Here is a 19,151-nt window from a genome sequence, read left to right as displayed (position 1 = left end):
TTTTTAAATGCATATGCATAATTAAAACTTTTACAGTGTGCCTGAGGTCCAAATTAGTATTCAAAAGATTATCATATTCAGTCTAAGATCCTTATGTAGGTAGGGAATGGTCCTTTACATAATTATTCCTAATAATTCTTGTCACTGTCACACAGAAAACATAAACACTTAACAAATTCAAACTATGAACTGTAAGCTTGGTGAATGTCACAAATTGTACTCAATAGCTAAATCTCCTCAAATACATAGTAACAAACAGTTACAAGGGCTACAGCATGTAAAGGTGAGGGTAGAGATTAGCAACTAATAAACTGAGGTCTTTAAGCCAATCTTTCAGGGTTGATGCTGTAAAAAATACTTGGTGACACAAGTGTACTCTAAGATTCTGAAAACCTAACAAAAAATAGTTTTAGATACAACTATCCATTACTCCTGAGTACTGAGTAACGAGAAAGTGCTGACATTTACGAAGAACTGTACAACGCTGCACAGGTGTAAGCTTAGATATAGACTGGTGGTGGTACTTATCATGAGGGAGGCAAATACTATGCAGTCCACATCTGCAACACAATTTTGCTTCAGCATCCCTAGAGACTTAGAAAACATTTTTTGGGTAGATTGCAAAATATTGCTTCCTCTTTTATTCTCATCACCCCCATTATAGATACAAAGCAACAGACAAGAAAATCAAATCACCAACTGAAAGGGCTGAAAGCTTAAACACACACAGACACACACACACAAAAGCATCTTCTTTCCAACTATATTCATTTCACCTGTTTGTAGAGCCACACTAACACAATTACACAAACCCTCTGCTGATTTTTGAGGAAAAAAAAGAAAGGAAGGCAACTAATGGCTTGCAGTCATTCTTCTACCTAAAAGAGAGGAGCGAGGTGGTACAAAACAATGGATACTGAGGGGCTGGGGGAAGATCGTTTTGTCCCGAAGCCTCTAGCATTGGGGGGCGGGGGGTGGGGGGAAGGCGGGGAGAAGAGTACTTTTCCTCTACCCATAAAAGCCTCCGCGGAAAAAGGTTGCCATTAGGCATGTCCAACAGAGCACTCTTGGATGCCTACAACTCGCTTCACCAAGCAACACACCCAAAGCCGACTCACCACTCTTCACGGAACCGAGACGGTGAGCGCGGTGGGCTTTGGGGAAGGGGCGAGGAAAGACTCCACCCCGTATCACTACCGCTGCGCCAAGGCCCCCGCCAACGATTCGCACGCCCACGGGGCGCCCCGCAGCCTGGGCCCGGTGACCCCAGGAGCCTAGTGGAGCGAGACTATCCTCCGGGCGGCCCCGGCCCCGGCCCTTGCGCCGGTTAGTCCTCGCCCGGGTGCTGTCCCGGCCGCCCGCCCGCCCGCCGCCACCGCAGGCCCGGCCCCAGGACACTGTCAGCCAGCCGGCTCGCTCTCGGTGCTCGGCTGCGGGCCCCACAGGAGAGTCAGGTCCCAGGGCCCGGGCCTCCCGGCGACAGCACCCAGGAAAACGGCGGCGGCGGCGCCTCCTAGGGCCCCGGCACCTCGGGCCTCGCCCCGGCCCCGCCGGCTCGCGCCTGTCAGGACGCGCGGGGCCTCCCCCTACCGACCGACCGCCCGACGGACAGGAAGGAAGGCAAGAAGAACCGGCCAACAGGCACCCTCCCGCCTCGGCGGCCCCTGGTTACCGTCAGGAGCCCGGACTTCGCCATCCTCCCCTCGCTCGCCCTCCTTCCTCCTCCTCCTTGGAAGCGACGCTGCCCAACCGCCGCCCCCCGCCCGCCCCTCCCCCACTCGCCCCGCCCCGCCCCGCCCGCGCCTCCACACACTCTCGCTCTACCGCCCCGCCCCACCTCTCGAGTGCAGGCCCGTCAATCGCCGGGGAAGAGAAACAGGCGGGGCCAGGGCCGCCAACGCTGCCCAATCAGACAGACGCACTGTCGCCAGCGACGCTACCCAATCAGAGTGAGGTATTGGCGCCAGCTTCCCTCTCTGCGCCCTTTTTCTTTCCTCTGCTCCTGGACGCCCTCTCTCCCGCCCACTGGGCGCCGCTGGCTAGCTGGGCCACAGAGAGAGCCTCCAGCAGGGTAGAGCGACAACTCTCAAGCGGAAGTTACTGTTGACGCTAAGGCAGCCATAACGGATAATGGCAACGGGAGTTTCCTGGCCTCCCGTCTCCTGTGTGACGTAGTTTTCCCTTCGCCCAGATTCACAGTTGCCCTGGGCAACAGTTGAGCCGTCAGGGAAGAGAAGCATCTGTAAGTAGGCCCAAAAAAGGACCAAAGGTGACCAGACATCCATGTAAAACAAGTTAATTCCTATTCCGAACTACCTTCCCGGTTGCGGGGTTAGAGAGAGCAGGTTTCCCGGCCCTTATTTTGCTGGGACGTCTGGTCACTTACCTAGGTGGACAGGAGTTTAGAGCTCCGAAAATCCCTGTCTTGCCCGGAAGTTGCATTTGACACTTCTGAATGGGGTCATGGCAGAAGGATGGGAATAGCTTGCGCCCCCCTTGCCCCAGGGAATACCCATTCTGACAGGAGTCGAGAAGTGAGGTGAGTGTCCCTTGGTTCCGACCCGTGGGTCAGATCCGAGCGGGCCCCAGGGCCCTGGGAGACCGAGAGTGCCGGAGGAGAGCAAAGCTCAGAGTCGCTTCCGCTGGAAGAAGGTTTTCTTTCCGGGCTGGCCAGGCGGCGGCCCGCCCTCTCTCCGCCCCTTTGAGGCTCCCTGTGGGGCGAGGCCGCTCAACCGGCTCCCCTCGCCTAGCTGCAGCAAGTCGGGATGGGAGGGGCCTGGGCGGAGCCCCTAACTCTGGCCAAGTGAAGCTCCTGACCACGCCCCCGCAAATTCTGTTAAGTACTTTCACCCCCTGACCTTTGAGGATGGAGAATGCTGGAACTTGAGGAAATCGTTTTACGTTCCCAGCTACAAAGGAAAAAGATGGTTACCCACCACTGCGGCAACACCTCTAAGTCTTTATTTCCCCACTTCCTGTCTTCAGATTCTGAATTTTCTCCCTTTGTTTCTCTGGTGAGAGTTTGTAAGCACTGACTGCCATTCTGAAAGAAGGTATACTGTCCTAATCCTGCAAGTCTACGGTATATTAAACAATTTAATGTTTGTGAATATTCGTATCGGGTTAGTTTTATATGACTTTACCACACGTGTCTCACATTTATCTCATATGGTTCTTCTGTAGGTTTGAGTGAACACCTGTCAGTCATCTTCGTAATACCGGGTTGGATACCTAAAGCTGCGAGGGGAAAAGAGAAATCAGGAGAACTTTCAGGTAAACTGAAAATTGTTTATATCCACGCTAGTCAACGGCAAGGGTGCACACCTACATTCTTTGCTGAATTTTTTTTCATATTCTTAGTACTCATTTTCCAGCCAAAATGGATTATTCTTGTTTCTAACAAGATTAACCACTGAAGCACCAACCTTTTGTGATTCTGTATCCCTGTCCTAGTAACCTTGGAGATTTGTGTCCAGATTTTCCCCAGAAGGAAGTAATTTCCTCTGAGCTTACCCAGCATTTTTTGAACCTCTTTTATGACAACCATTGTTTTATGTAACAGCTGCTTGTGTTCTTAGCTTCTCTGCCTTGCGTGCGTGCTAAGTTGCTTCAGTTGTGTCCAACTCTTTGTGACTGTATGGAATATAGCCGGCCAGGCTCTTGTGTCCAGGCGAAAATACTGGAGTGGATTGCAATGCCCTCCTCCAGGGGATCTTCCCAACCTAGGGATCAGACTCAGATCTCCTGCATTGGTAGGCGAGTTCTTGACCACCGGTGCCACCTAGAAAGCCCAGTTTACTCCTAAATAGAATGGTTTGTATCAGATTTATCAGGCTATTATTTTGTATCAGATTTATCAGGCTATTATTTTACCCTGCACATGATATTATTTTGATAAATACTGAAAAATAGAATATCAGGTATCTCCTGGATGCCCAGTATGCTTGCCAGCAGCTTTGGTTTTAGGGAATTTCGGTTTATCAGAATTTCAGCATAGTTCCTTCTACTCAACGCGATTTCTTCCCCCAATATTTTATCAAAGAAATATTCATACATTAAAAGTTTAAAGAATGCAACAAACATTCATATACCTGTCACCTAGCTCCAACAGTTGTTAACATTGTGCCATATTCATTTCTTCTCGCACACTTTTTGTCATTGAGGCATTTGGAAAAAGGTTGCAGATGCCTGTTGTTAAGTAGACATCTCTAAAATTCCCAACATGTATTTCCTAAGAATTCTAAAGTTCTCCTGGAAAACATAATATTATTATCACAATTAAGGAAGTTAATTCTGTAGTCTTTAGAATCCAGTCTGTATGTACATATGTTTTCCCATTTGACCCAAAAATGTCTTCTATACCTTCTCCTCCTTGCAAAAAAACAAAACTCAAGATCCAGTCATGGTTTATATACTGTATTTCAGTATTATAACTATTTAGCCTTAACCTAGAACAGGCCCCCATTTTTTCTTCCCATGTGACATTGTCATTTTGAAAAGTTCAGGCCAGGGGTCTTTTTGACTGTCTCTTTTTTCCTATTTCCCGTACATCAGAAGTTGGTCTGGAGGCGTGCTTACATTCAATTTAACTTTTTTTGCAAGACTACTTCAAAGTAAGAAAACTAAAAGTTTTCATCCTTTTCCAATCGTGATTGCTACTGCTGCTAAATCGCTTCAGTCATGTCCGAGTCTGTGTGACCCCATAGACAGCAGCCCACCAGGCTCCCCCATCCCTGGGATTCTCCAGGAAAGAATACTGGAGTGGGTTGCCATTTCCTTCTCCAATGCATGAAAGTGAAAAGTGAAAGTGAAGTCACTCAGTCGTGTTTGTTTGACTCCTGGTGACCCCATGGAGTGCAGCTTATCAGGTCCGTGGGATTTTCCAGGCAAGAGTACTGGAGTGGGTTGCCATTACCTTCTCTGCCAGTTATGATTAAATCTTCCCAAATGTAGCTACTCTTACCCATACCATGAGCTGCTCATTAAATCCATGCCAGTTCTCAGCATACCACTTTCTATTATGTCCTACAAAGAACAGTTTAGCGTTTAATCCTTGTGTCTGTGTAGACTGTGTTAGTACCCTGCACTGGCAACATAGACTGTCTCAGTTCAGTTCAATTCAGTCGCTCAGTTGTGTACGACTGTTTGCAACCCCATGGACTGCAGCACACCAGGCTTCCCTGTCCATCACCAACTCCTGGAGCTTGCTCAAACTCATGTCCATCGAGTCAGTGATGCCATCCAATGTAGAGTGTATTAGTACCCTGCACTGGCAACGTAGACTGTCTATCTTTTAATAAATCGTTGCTGCTACTTTGCCTTCACTTGGAACTGATGCAATGTCATCTACAGCAGAGTGTACTGATGTCAGCATAGTTTCATGAGTTTGATCTCCTGGCACCCCAAGGACTGTTGATGAAAGGTGTGTGGGCCCTGCAATTCAAATACAGATGAATCTTGATGTTATCAAAGCAGATACTGAGGCAAGTACTGGCCATATGACTGCATTCCAGTTTCGGCAGTGTTATTTTTCTCCCTGAAATTCTTCTGCAAGTCTTAATTGGTCCTGGTGTTTCTGTGATAGCTTGTTGGTAGCATTCATCAGAGCCTATTAAAAATTGCAAAATCAAGATTATACTTAGCACTTAGTACAGGAAGAACATTCTGTGTTCAGTGGATATATAGATGTCTGTTCATAATCACAAGAGGAAAACTCCCAGGATGGCCAAGCTTTTGTACTCTTCCTTTTCTAGACTTACAGTTGATCATGAAAGGTAAGCAGAAGGAAGAAAATTCTCTTGAGAGGGCAGACACTCTTAGATTGATACAGAATATTTTTAGTCTTCACATTGGAATTTAAGTAATGCACTCCATCAATCACTTTTTTTGTATTCTAGATTCAAGTAAAGCTTAAATAATATATTAATTAAGACTACAGATTTTAGAATCAGACCTGGGTTTCGGGAACAGGGATATTCATTAGCTGATGACTTTGAACAGTTTACTCACTCTGTTTATCATCTGTTACATAGAAGTGTAAAACCTCAGGATTGTTGAACAGAGTGAGTCAAACACACATAAAATGCATTAGCATATTGTGTAGCACATGGTATGTAGTCAGTGTATGGTAGTTATTATTGGTAACTTCTAAAGCAGTCCAATCTGAGTATATTGTTGGCATTAAATATTTATTGATTGAATGAATGAATCTAAGACAATGGTTCTCCAACTTTAATGTGGAGAACTTAAAAATTAGAGATTCTAATTCAGTGAATCTGGGGAAGGCTCCCGAAAAATCTATATTGTTAATAATCATCCAGGGGATTTTGATAAGGTGATCCAAGGGTCAGGCTTTCAGAAACACTGAGTAAAGTATCAAACAATTCTTTATTTCCCTTTCTTTGCATACTATTGAAGTAGCTACATATCTCTGATGATGAGAATATAAAAGGTACCTTTTTTTAAAAAGGCTTAACCCTTTTTTAAAGTGTTAATAGGTAATGTTTTTAGGACTACTTTTAGTACTGGATTTTGAAAAAGCAAAAACTATTAGTAAAAGGCATTTTGCATGAGTAGGACATGACATTTTCTACTAACTTAACAGTACTGTCTGCTACTGGAGAGTAACAGAACCAAAGGCATCATCCAACTTCACTCATGAAGAGCAGTTCCTGTTCTTAGGCCTAGGCACATTCCAGAAGGTAGACTCTGCACATATTATTCACATGAGTCTGGGTTAATTAGCTAAACTGAACGTGTTGCAACATTTTTCTACTAGCAGATGCCAGATAGCATAACAGAGTAGAATCTACTGTAGTTTCCAACTACATGACATATAATGTTATTTGGCATCTCCCCTTGAACATTATCAATCCAAATTAAGCACTCTGCCAGCACGTGGTCAATCACTTGAGTGAGAGAGAGCATTACTACTTTGTATCTGCTGGAAGACACCTTATTTGGGGGCTCCCTCTCACCTTTTTCTCATGCTCATTTACATTCAGAAATCTAATATGTGTTTGAAAATTTATCTATCATCAGTCAATCACACAAGTCTTGCATCAGACAAAAGACAAATTTTTTCATTTTTGTTCCTGCCATTCCTCCCACCCCCATCAACAACCTGCAGTAAGTATTCAGACCCTGAGTTCTTCCTGTGTACTAGGGCTGGTTAATGGCTTTATATGAATTACGTCATTTAATAAGGCATCTAAAGTCGGTGCTATTATAAACTTTATTTTTAGAGATAAAACTGAAGTTTAGAAAATTAAATAATTTGTTTAAATGACTAATTTGACTCCAGACCCTTCTCTCAACTTCTGCATTCTCCTCATCTCGTTTTACCACCACTCTACCACTATTTACCATCTTTCCATATCCTTATTAGGTCATTATATCCACTCCCATAGCTTATACTACTGTGCAGCCACCTGTTTAGGCCTCCAGTCTTTTTTACCTTCCACACTCATTGGGTCAGAACCTAATTCATAGTCTTTGCCCTTCCCTCCTAGCTTGTCCCTCGTATCTATCCTCAACTTGAATTGATACCTGCGCCATCTACTCAGGCATGTTAGCTTAAAATCTCAGCCATCCTTGATCATTTTCTTATCACCCAAAGTGGTATTGGCGAATGGTGGAGGAGACTTGAATTTCAACTTCTTTTTTTTTTTAATTAATTTAGTTATTTTTAATATAAATTTATTTATTTTAATTAGAGGCTAATTACTTTACAGTATTGTATTGGTTTTGCCATACATGAACATGAATCTGCCACAGGTGTACACATGTTCCCCATCCTGAACCCCCCTCCCACCTCCCTCCCCGCCCAAATCTCAACTTCTTATATCTTTGAATACCTCAAGTATGTTCTCCTCATACTGTTCAGTATTGCTGATTTTGTCCATTCCTCATCATCCTACCTAAACAATTAATAGCTTCCTTACTAATTGCCTTGCCTCTAGTGTCTCTTCTGTTTTTCCTTTTTGTCTAGAATATGTGTCTCCAAAAAAAAAAATCATATGTCATATTTCTACTCAAAGCCATCCAGTTAGCTCCCTCCTGTTTATAAAGTTCAAACTCCACGGCATGCCATTCAAGGCTGAACATGAGCTGGCCTCCACCTGGTTGATCCTACCATGATATGTGCACTGTATATACATCGTAATCTAGCCATTCCTCCAAGTTTTTTTTCAAATGCTTCTTTCTTTGAGCACATTGTTCAGTTTATCTGGAACACCCTCCCTTTGCTACACAGCCACTTCTTTGGATAGTAAATCCCCATTCATCCTGGAACTAGTTCCAGTGTCATGTGTAATAATTATTCCTCAGAGATCACCACTTTCACCTGTCCAGAGCCAAGTTATTGATGGTTTTGGTTTCTTAAGGCACAATAGATATGTTTTTATTAAAGTATGTTGCATTGAATTGTACTTGTTTATTTACATGTCTCTTTCCCCATCTCACCTCCCCCAGATTCCTCAAGGAGAAGAACAGGTTCTTATCTACTATATGTAGATAAGTTTAGCTGTTCCCACGTTTAGCTGTGATTGGTACATTATAGTCAATTAGTATGTTGTTCAAAGAAAAAAATCTGGATAGGCTAGGTACATAGGATCGAAAACTTCTTAATTTTACATTTATTTTCCACTCTAAAGGAATAATTTCCTTGTCACCAAATAGAGCATACTTTCCTACTCCAATCTTTTTTAAAATTTATTTTATTGAAGTATAGTTGATTTACAATGTTGTGTTAATTTCTGCTGTACAGCAAAGTGACTCACTTATATATGTATATACATTTTTTTTCATATTATTTTCTATTTTGCTTTATCACAGGACACTGAATATAGTTCCCTATGCTACACAGTAGGGCCTTGTTGTTTATCCATTCTTTGCATCTGGTAACCCCAAACTCCCAGTCTGTCCTTCCCCCGTCCCACTTCCCCCTTGGCAAGCACAAGTATGTTCTGTGTGTGTATGTGTCTGTTTGTTTCATAAATAAGTTCATTTGTGTCATATTTTAAATTCCACATATAAGTGATATCATACGGTACCTGTCTTTCTCTTTCTGACTTCACTTAGTATGATCATCTCTAGTTGTGTTCATGTTGCTGCAGATGACATTATTTCATTCGTTTTGATGACTGAGTAGTAGTCTATTATGTATACATACCACAACTTCTTTATCCATTCATCTGGTGATGGCCATTTAGATTGTTCCCATGTCTTGGCTATTGTGAATAGTGCTGCTATGGACATAGGGGTAAATATGCTGAAAATTTTGTCCTTTGCAACTTATCATAAGTTTAAACTTAGGATAACAATTTATATGTCTATATCTGGAAATGTGTAAAAGAGTACCTAATTTTTCTGCCTAGCTTTTCAAAATCTCTTAGGTGGTTATGCAAGGATAAAATTTGAGGACCACTAATATACACTCTTAAGTTTCAGAAGGACACTCTATTGCTCTTGTCCGGTCCTACTGCCGTGATTTAGTTTGGTTGTCATAGTAAATCTAGGTTAGTCCTCAGACTAAATCACCCTAGAGATTTTTAACTTGTCTAAGTTCTATGACTAATTTATGCCATCAATATGGGTATGATTGACTTAACTAATCCTGCCTAGACCTACTGCTGCTACTGCTGCTGCTGCAACCCCATAGACAGCAGCCCACCAGGCTCCCCCGTCCCTGGGATTCTCCAGGCAAGAACTCTGGAATGGGTTGCCATTTCCTTCTCCAACGCATGAAAGTGAAAAGTGAAAGTGAAGTCGCTCAGTCGTGTCCAACTCCTGGTGACCCCATGGACTGCAGCCCACCAGCCTCCTCCGTCCATGGGATTTTCCAGGCAAAAGTACTGGAGTGGGGTGCCATTGCCTAGACCTAAGTGCCTTTCGATTTTCACTCAACTTAGTAAAACAACTTTAGTAAAATTTTTCATGACAAAGATTTGGTTTCCCTCTGAGTTCTTCTGCATTAATTTTAGACATCTAGCTCAAATGGCTACAGCAGGTTTGCTTCTTTTATCATGATTTGAAATGCATTATCCATCAAAATCATTTGTGGGGAAAATTACAAAGTGAAGAAACTGGAGGAGAAGGAAGCAACAGATTCTTTTCTAATTACCTGGACCAGAAACTTCAAAAATTGAATGACACTGTATTCTCTCAGCATTAAAAGTTTGCATTCTGTTAGTGTAGGAATTTTAACTTTTGCAGTTTAATGTTTCATCTAAAAAATATGCCTTGACAGTCTATATCATTTTAAAATCTGTCAGAGTACTCCATTGTATGGTTTTTCCATAATTTATTTGACCTATGACATATGCCTGAACACAGGATCCTAATGTACATTCTTACTCTTTTATACAAAGAAATAGAGGAAAACAATAGAATGGGAAAGTCTAGAGATCTATTCAAGAAAATTAGAGATACCAAGGGAACATTTCATGCGAAGTTGGGCTGGATAAAGGGCAGAAATGGTATGGACCTAACAGAAGCAGAAGATATTAAGAAGAGGTGGCAAGAATACACAGAAGAACTGTACAAAAAAGGTCTTCATGACCCAGATTATCACAACGGTGTGATCACTCACCTAGAGCCAGACATCCTGGAATGTGAAGTCAAGTGGGCCTTAGGAAGCATCACTAGAAACAAAGCTAGTGGAGGTGATGGAATTCCAGTTGAGCTATTTCAAGTCCTAAAAGATGATTCTGTGAAACTGCTGCACTCAATATGCCAGCAAATTTGGAAAACTCAGCAGTGACCACAGGACTGGAAAGGTCCATTTTCATTCCAATGCCAAAGAAAGGCAATGCCAAAGAATGCTCAAACTACTGCACAATTGCACTCATCTCACATGCTAGCAAAGTAATGCTCAAAATTCTCCAAGCCAGGCTTCAACAGTACGTGAACCATGAACTTCCAGATGTTCAAGCTGGATTTAGAAAAGGCAAAGGAACCAGAGATCAAATTGCCAACATCCGTTGGATCATCAAAAGAGCAAGAGAGTTCCAGAAAAACATCTACTTCTGGTTTATTGACTATGCCAAAGCCTTTGACTGTGTGAATCACAACAAACTGTGGAAAATTCTTAAAGAGATGGGAATACCAGACCACCTGACCTGCCTCCTGAGAAATCTGTACGCAGGTCAAGAAGCAACAGTTAGAATTGGATATGGAACAACAGACTGGTTCCAAATAGGAAAAGGAGTATGTCAAGGCTGTATATTGTCCCCCTGCTTATTTAATTTATATGCAAAGTACATCATGAGAAATGCTGGACTGGATGAAGCACAAGCTGGAATCAAGATTGCTGGGAGAAATATCAATAACCTCAGATATGCAGATAACAGCACACTTATGGCAGAAAGCAAAGAACTATAGAATCTCTTAATGAAAGTGAAAGGGAAGAGTGAAAGAGTTGGCTTAAAGCTCAACATTCAGAAAACGAAGATCATGGCATCTGGTGCCATCACTTCATGGCAAATAGATAGGGAAACAGTGGAAACACTGACAGACTTTAATTTGGGGGGGCTCCAAAATCACTGTAGATGGTGACTGAAGCCATGAAATTAAAAGACGCTTGCTCCTTGGAAGAAAAGTTATGACCAACCTAGATAGCATATTCAAAAGCAGAGACATTACTTTGCCAACAAAGTCCGTCTAGTCACAACTATGGTTTGTCCAGTAGTCATGTATGGATGTGAGAGTTGGACTATAAAGAAAGCTGAGTGCCAAAGAATTGATGCTTTTGAACTGTGGTGTTGGAGAAGACTCTTGAGAAAGAAACCTTGGACAACAAGGAGATCCAACCAGTCTATCCTAAAGGAAATCAGTGCTGAATATTCACTGGAAGGACTGATGCTGAAGCTGCAACTCCAGTCCTTTGGCCACCTGATGTGAAGAACTGACTCATTTGAAAAGACCCTGATGCTGGGGAAGACTGAAGGCAGGAGGAGAAGGGGACGACAGAGGATGAGATGGTTGGATGACATCACCGACTCAATGGACATGAGTTTGAGCAAGCTCCGGGAGTTGGTGATGGACAGGGAAGCCTGGCGTGCTGTAGTCCACAGGGTCACAAAGAGTCAGACATGACTGAGCGGCTAAACTGAACTGAACGCTCTTATCTTTACACACATGCTTTGTTTCTTTAGGGATCACTACTAGTAGTAGAATATTTGGATCAAAGAAAATATACATATTTGGTTTTCATAGATACTACAGAATATTTAAGGATACTAATTATCCCTCTAAAAATGCTGTACTGACAAACCTGCTCACCAATAGGGAGTGCCCATTCCCCTATATGTTCCCTAACTGTGGATACTATCAGGGATTTTTATTTTTTTGCAATCTCAAAAAGCATAACACACACACCCTAAAATGAGACCAGTGATTTTCACTTTATGAGGCCATAATGATTTTCCTATTTAAAGTATAACCACCACAACCCCCAGCACTCCTAAATCCCCTTAAACTATTTTAGTTTCTGTAACACTACCTTCTAATAGCATTGTCATTTGTTTTTCTCCCTATACACTAGACCGTAAGCTCCAAAAGAGCAAAAGTTTTTTTCCTCTTTTATGCACTAATGAATGGTTCCTGGCACATGGTGGACACTCACATATTTATTGAGTTGAATGACGTGACACTTGTATAATATACATGAATTTCATCCATAGCTGGTATGTTTCCTTCTTGGGCCTATCTGTCCCTGGTATTACACACATCTTACCTTACCAATTAGAAATTACCCTTTGGGGTAGCCACACTCCATAGGGTCCATTACACCAGGCAAAACACTCATGTTTGGCCATTAGCAGGCTACCTGGAGAAGGATGAAAATGCTCCTTCCTACTCTGGGCTCCCTGGGCAGTTGATTATCATGACACTGTAGGCTTGGCAGTGCCAGCCAACCAACCAATACCTTGCTTATTTTAGCCCTTCCCTTCCTGTTTCTCTCCTGCCAATGCCTAGGGGAACCTTGGAACAAGAATCAGCTCCAGCAAAGTAGACACTCCACCCAGGCAAGTGACGGCACTGATCTTCCCCACACCAGGTCCAACCCACTCCCTACCGGGCCTTTGGCTCCACACCCTTTCCAGTAACAATGGCAGCTTAATCAGAGAACTAAGGTTTTGTAGAGCACCAAGCTTCATTGTTTTCTTCAAGCTAGATTTTGGATGTGAGAGGTATAGAGAAGAGAAAGCAAAAGATAGTGATTAAATTATGAGTAACTAGAGTTGCTACTCTAAAACAGCTAAGATTTAAGTATTTGTTCATCCACCATTTTAGCATTTTGGTGATTTAAAAAATTGGTGATATAAAAACTCTTAGATGCTATGCACTTCCTTCACATTTGTCAGCATTTATAATGTCTGTCCTCCCTTTCAGTAGCATATCATGTCAGATTGGCACCAAATAAAGGCTTAAGGGATATTTTCATTGTACTGTCTTTGAGAGGTAAAGTGTTTCTTATATTCATGCTAATCAAAGATCTGCAATGTTTTTGCCCTTCAACATAACCTGAAAAAAGAAATGATCACTGGTTACCACTGGCAGGCCTAAGTAACAGGAAGGAAAGAATGTGTCAGAAGGAGAAGCAGCTGTGCATTGAGTGAACTGCATTTATCTCAGATTCTAGGTAGTGTGATGCGTTGCTTTATTCCTGGTCCATTCCCTACTTCATCTTCCTTCCCAGACAGAGCAGAATAGGGGTAAGTTTTGATGACAGTTCTGGAAAGCAGATAGAGCTTTCTCAGGAACTTAAGATCTTTCAGAATAGGAATTTGAACAAGAAGGGGAAAAGGCTTGGTGGATGGAGTAAAGGAAGCTTTTATTAGGAATGTCAAAATAGTGGTAATGGGAATAAGACCAGCAGCAGCTTCACTTTATTAAAACTAATTTGCAGTGGGTGGTAAAGGCAGGCACCAAGCCAGCATCATCACATTATAGATAATAAATCTTTCTTCTGTGGTGGTGTTGTGAAAGATATACAGTAAGTTGCATCAGTGTGGCAAAAATCAAAATGGGTGGGACTGTCTAGAGAAGCTTCTGTATTTGGAAGGGGATCATGCTAAAAATTACAGTCCAGAATACCTTGAACATACTAATAACATAGCATGGCATAAACTGGGATGTAACACTGGAAACATGTCACTAGCCAGAGATGACATATACACTGGGATCTGCATAACAAAATACTCACGTGAGGGTATTCACTGGCACTTCAGCATATAGTATTAATACATGTGTATTAGAGGAAAATAGTAAACTGAAAGCACACCTCACTTCTGGTATTCAGAAGCCAGTTTCACCTGTTTGCGTGGCTTCCTTACAAATCGCAGTTGAGTGGCCAGTAACTGATCCTTAAGTTGCTTTTGATCATTAAAGCAAAGGAATTAAAGCAGAAATTGGTTTTTAGCTATTGAAAGAGGTGTGAATGTTAGGCAGTATGTGCATAGTACTGCCTTCTTTCCCTAACAGCCTGGCATAGGCCACCTCCCAAATGATCTTGGCTTTCAACATCATCTACCACTCAGGAGATGCTATCAGCTGCATATAAATCCTTTTGTTTTCCCTCGGCTGCAGAGATACCTACTAGATAACTAGTTATCTTTGCCTGAAAAACTTAAGCTCTACCAACTTTCACTAAGGGGAAAAATTTGGAACATGCAGCCTTCCAGTTACCACCACCACTGATGAACGAAAGTTGATGAGGTCTGCATGCTTACATGAACTATCTCAACCTTGTTTCAATGGAAAGACTCACAGGTAATTAAAAGAAAAATTATGCAAGGATAGTTCATTTTCTATACACATTGTGACTTTACTTCTTAAACTACAACGGAAATATCTCAAGTAATATGCTTTGGGAATTCATTCTTGAATAATATTTGTTTTCTCATTGAAGGACGAGACTGTATCCAACACTTCAGATATGGCAGAAACGAAGTCAATGTTCCGGGAAGTTCTTCCAAAACAAGGTATCTAAATCACATACTTTGGTCATAGAATATTATTGTGCAAACTAAAGCAGCAATGCTTTAGTCATTGAGTTGTGTCTGAGTCTCTTGCAACCCCATGGACTGTAGCCTGCCAAGCTTCTCTGTCCATGGGATTTTCCAAGCAAGGATACTAGAGTGGGTTGCCATTTCCTTCTCCAATATTCTACATGTAACAGTGTCATATAGCAGACTCAATAGCTAGACATCTTGTAGCCATTTTGTGTTTTATATATATACCACAGATACTCTCCACTTTTGCTATACTTGTGTCATGAGTAGTTTGTAAAGGAGTAATCCATTGCTTTTTTGCCCCCAGTAAAATGATGTAAGATGGTGGTTTCTTAAATGTAGAAATCCTATTATTCTCAAGATTGGCAATAACAATAAATTTAGTGACAAAAGTAGCACCATAATACTAAGGTCTGAAAGTGAGGGAAGAGAAACCTGTATCAAACAATGTAACAAAAGCTGAAGGTTCAAGGTAAACATTCAGTAATTTGAATGTTCATGTTAATACCATACCTTACTAGGTACTTGATTTTCCATTTCTTTAATTGAAGTATATAGTTGGTTTACAACTACACAAGTGTAAGTTTTATATACAAGTTATACATACATATTTAATTGCCTTGTTTTTTTTTCAGATTATTTTCTCTTATAGGTTATTACAAAATACTTAGTATAGTTCCAGGTGGTATATAGTAGGTTCCTGTAGGTCTTTTTTGTTTATATGTTATATTGTAAGTTTGTTTTCTATGTCTTTTTGGTCTTTTTCTGTTTTATATTTAAAAGTTCATTCATATCTTTTTTTTTTTTTAGATTCCACATATAAATGATATCTTTTTCTGACTTACTCCTCTTAGTATGGTCCATCCATGTTGCTGCAAATGGCATTATTTCAGTCTTCTTCATGTTAATATTACACACACACAGTCTTCTTTATCCATCTGTAAGTGGACATTTAGGGTGCCTCCATGTGTTAGCCAGAGAAGGCAATGGCACTCCACTCCAGTACTCTTGCCCAGAAAATCCCATGGATGGAGAAGCCTGGTAGGCTGCAGTGGGGTTGCAAAGAGTCAGACACGACTGAGTGACTTCACTTTCACTTTTCACTTTCATGCATTGGAGAAGGAAATGGCAACCCACTCCAGTGTTCTTGCTTGGAGAATCCCAGGGACGGTGGAGCCCAGTGGGCTGCCATCTATGGGGTCACAGAGTCGGACACAACTGAAGCGACTTAGCAACAGCAGCAGCACCCATGTGTTAGCTATTGTAAATAGTGCTGCAGTTCAGACACATGCCTAGGATTGGGATTGCAAAACCATGTGGCTAACTCTATTTTTAGTTCCTTAAGGAACCTCCATACTGTCCTCCATAGTGGCTGCACAAATTTGCATTCCCACAAACAGTGTAGGTAGGAATCTATAACTTGTACATAAAACTTGCTATACACTTGTATAGTTGCTTCCATGGTGGCTCAGCTGGTAAAAAATCCGCCTGCAATGTGGGAGACCTGGGTTCCATCCCTGGATTGGGAAGATCCCCTGGAGAAGGGAAAGGCTATGCACTACAGTATTCTGGCCTGGAGAATTCCATAGACTGTGTAGTCCATGGGGTTGCAAAGAGTGGGACGCTACTGAGCGACTTTCACTTTCAACAGTGTAGGAGGCTTCTCTTTTCTCCACACCCTCTCCAGCTTTTGTTATTTGTAGATTTTTTGATGGTGGCCATTCTGATTGGTGTGAGGTGATACCTCATTGTAGTTTTGTGTTTCTCGAATTAGTTTCATTGTCTTCTGGCCATCTCTTTTTTTAGAGAAATGTCTACTTAGATCTTCTGCCCATTTTTTGATTGGGTTTTTATATTGAGCTGTATTAGCTATTTGTATATTTTGAAAATTAATCACTTGTTAGTCACATCATTTGCAAACATTTTCTCCCCTTCTATAGGTTGTTCTTTTGTTTTATGGTTTCCTTTGCTGTGCAAAAGCTTTTGAGTTTAATTAGGTCCCATTTGTGTATTTTTATTTCCATTACTCTAGGAAATGTATTCCTCTGCTGTTTCACTTTCTATTAATTTCTATTTTTATGTATATGGAAGGTTATGTTCCTTGACTTTGGAGAAGTAACCCTCGGTAGGGGATGTCCTGTGTGTCCCACCCAGCCTTACACTCTCGTTACCCAACGTTCCAGGGACCAGCTTGTCCCAGGGAAGGTTCTGATGCTTGGGAATTCAGTTCCCAGGCTGCTAGATGCTAGTTTTCTTGCTTCTGGAGTCTACCCGCTGGTGGTTGACCCTGGTCCAGAGGCTTGTGCAGGCTTCCTGGTGGAAAGGGCCTATGCTTACCAACACTATTGGGTAGAGCTCAGTCTTGGTTCTCTGATGGGCAGTGATTAGTGCCATATCAAGGGGCGTGACTAGAGGTGACTGTGGGCTCAGGAAGTCTTTAAGCAGTCTGATGGCGGGGAGGGGATGTTCCTGCTTTGTTGTTTGGCCTAAGGGGTCTCAGCACTGGAGCCTACGGGCTGTTGGGTGGTAGGTCATGGTGCCAAATGGCAGCCTCTAGGAGAGCTCATGCCAATGACTGTTCCCTAGTGTCTCCACTACCAGTGTCCTTGTCCTCACAGTGAGCCAGTCACCCCACATCTCCCCAGCAGACCCTCTTCAGACCAGCAGGTCTGACCCACGGACCTATGAAGTCACTGCACTTTTGCCCTGGGTCCCAGTGCACGCACGCCTGTGTGTGTCCTCCAGGAGTGGAGCTGCTGTTTCCCCCAGTCCTGTGGCACTCCTGCACTCAAGCCCCACTGGACTACAAAGCCAAGTGCTCTAGGGGCTCTTCCTCCTGATGCCAGACCCCCAGGCTGGGGAGCCTGATGTGGGACTTAGTCCTATGAGAGAACTTCCACAACATAATTGTTCTCCAGTTTGTGGGTCACCACCTGGCGAGTATGGGATTTGATTATATTGTGAGTGTGCCCTTCCTACCATCTCATTGGGTTTCTTCATGTCTTTGGATGTATCAACAGAGTATCTTTTTTGGTAGGTTTACGTCTTTCTTATTGATGGTTGGTCAGCATTTAGTTGTGACTCTGGTGGGCTTCTACCCTGCCATCTTGTCCCCCTAAGTATTTTTATGTATGTTTTATTTCCTTTTTTTAAAATTCAACATCTGACGCAAGAAGTTGTGTCCCATGGCAACTTATAATTTTAGGTTGAAAATTCAAAACCTTTCTCATGAACTTCCTAGTATTAAATGATGCTTTTATATTTTTATATTAAAGATATGTTACAAGGATAACTATAACAAGAAGAGATTTTAAATGATAATGTATTAAATTTTTAAACTGCAAATCCAAACTACCAAACAGCTGTATTTATCTCACTCTGATTTTTATTTCTTTTTCAACTTAGGGCAGTTGTATGTAGAAGATATAACCACAATGGTGCTATGTAAACCCAAACTTTTACCATTAAAATCTCTGACTCTGGAAAAACTGGAGAAAATGCAGCAAGCAGCACAGGATACAATTCGCCAACAGGAAATGACAGAAAAGGAACAGAAAATAACTCACTGAACAACGGCAAGTAACTCACTGAATGATAACTAGCACTTCTACAGAACACCCTACACCTTTCTATTAACAAGGGCTGAAAATAATCTGCATCTATATGCTGAAAACAGTATGTATTAATAAAACAGACAGTATCCCTATACAAAAACCCGATTACTAAAATTTGGATTGTGAATTTAAACACTGGTTTGTATTGAATATAAGCAATTTTAAAACTTTGAACCCAAATTGTGTTTTATTTTTAACCCAAGTTTTTCAAACTACAAATTACTGTTCACCATTCCTATCAGTTTTCTAGATAACATTCTTAGTTAGGCATAGTGAGTAAATGCAACTTCTACAGTCATCCTGTACATGGTTTTAAAAACTGAACTAAGCTTTTTAATTCTATTGACTTTAAAGACTTACCTTGCCACCTTTGTCTTCCAGATATCAAAACATAATCAAAACCCTAAAAATGGAAATTAATAAGGACTTGAAAGAGCCCATGAAGTAAAATGAACATAAATTTGGAAGTTTTATTTCTAAAAGACTGTAGCTAGATCTGTAATGTGTATATTCCTAGGAA

At 41.8% G+C, this 19,151-nt stretch overlaps 2 protein-coding genes across 11 annotated transcripts in view; one reads left to right on the top strand and one right to left on the bottom strand.

The window, feature by feature from the left end:
* Positions 1–2,762, bottom strand: part of SHOC2 (SHOC2 leucine rich repeat scaffold protein) — an 85,164-nt gene extending 82,402 nt beyond the window's left edge. For 2 of the 7 annotated variants that reach the window (XM_069567089.1, XM_069567092.1), the window contains exon 1: positions 1,119–1,680. The gene's annotated coding sequence lies outside the window, so the exon portion shown is untranslated. Of the gene's footprint in view, positions 1–1,118; positions 1,841–2,386 lie in introns of those variants that run through there. The other 5 variants (XM_069567087.1, XM_069567086.1, XM_069567088.1 and 2 more) reach the window with 5 other exon arrangements.
* Positions 2,139–18,805, top strand: BBIP1 (BBSome interacting protein 1). 4 transcript variants are annotated; one of them, XM_069567099.1, is made up of 5 exons: positions 2,157–2,242; positions 3,184–3,273; positions 12,979–13,028; positions 14,915–14,987; positions 18,423–18,805. In XM_069567099.1, the coding sequence occupies exons 4-5, from the start codon at positions 14,942–14,944 to the stop codon at positions 18,584–18,586; spliced, it is 210 nt and encodes a 69-aa protein (XP_069423200.1). In that variant the 5' UTR covers positions 2,157–2,242; positions 3,184–3,273; positions 12,979–13,028; positions 14,915–14,941; the 3' UTR covers positions 18,587–18,805. The 4 variants fall into 4 exon arrangements, with proteins under 4 accessions (XP_069423198.1, XP_069423200.1, XP_069423197.1 ...); XM_069567098.1 differs by lacking the exon at positions 2,157–2,242 and adding an exon at positions 2,866–3,053; XM_069567097.1 differs by lacking the exon at positions 12,979–13,028 and having other exon boundaries at positions 2,139–2,242.
* The last annotated feature ends 346 nt before the right edge of the window (positions 18,806–19,151 follow it).

Source organism: Ovis canadensis, chromosome 22 (assembly GCF_042477335.2).
Source record: "Ovis canadensis isolate MfBH-ARS-UI-01 breed Bighorn chromosome 22, ARS-UI_OviCan_v2, whole genome shotgun sequence".
Lineage (NCBI taxonomy): Eukaryota > Metazoa > Chordata > Mammalia > Artiodactyla > Bovidae > Ovis > Ovis canadensis.
The sequence above is the reverse complement of the archived record's forward strand: the minus strand, read 5'-3'. Positions and strand labels throughout refer to the sequence as shown.

What these genes read in the sequence shown, in the direction of transcription:
- BBIP1 (XM_069567097.1), top strand. Translation starts at nt 14,942, where the DNA reads ATGGCAGAAACGAAGTCAATGTTCCGGGAAGTTCTTCCAAAACAAG. An exon ending in GGAAGTTCTTCCAAAACAAG is followed by an intron (nt 14,988 to 18,422) that starts GTATCTAAATCA and finishes TTTTCAACTTAG; the next exon opens with GGCAGTTGTATGTAGAAGAT.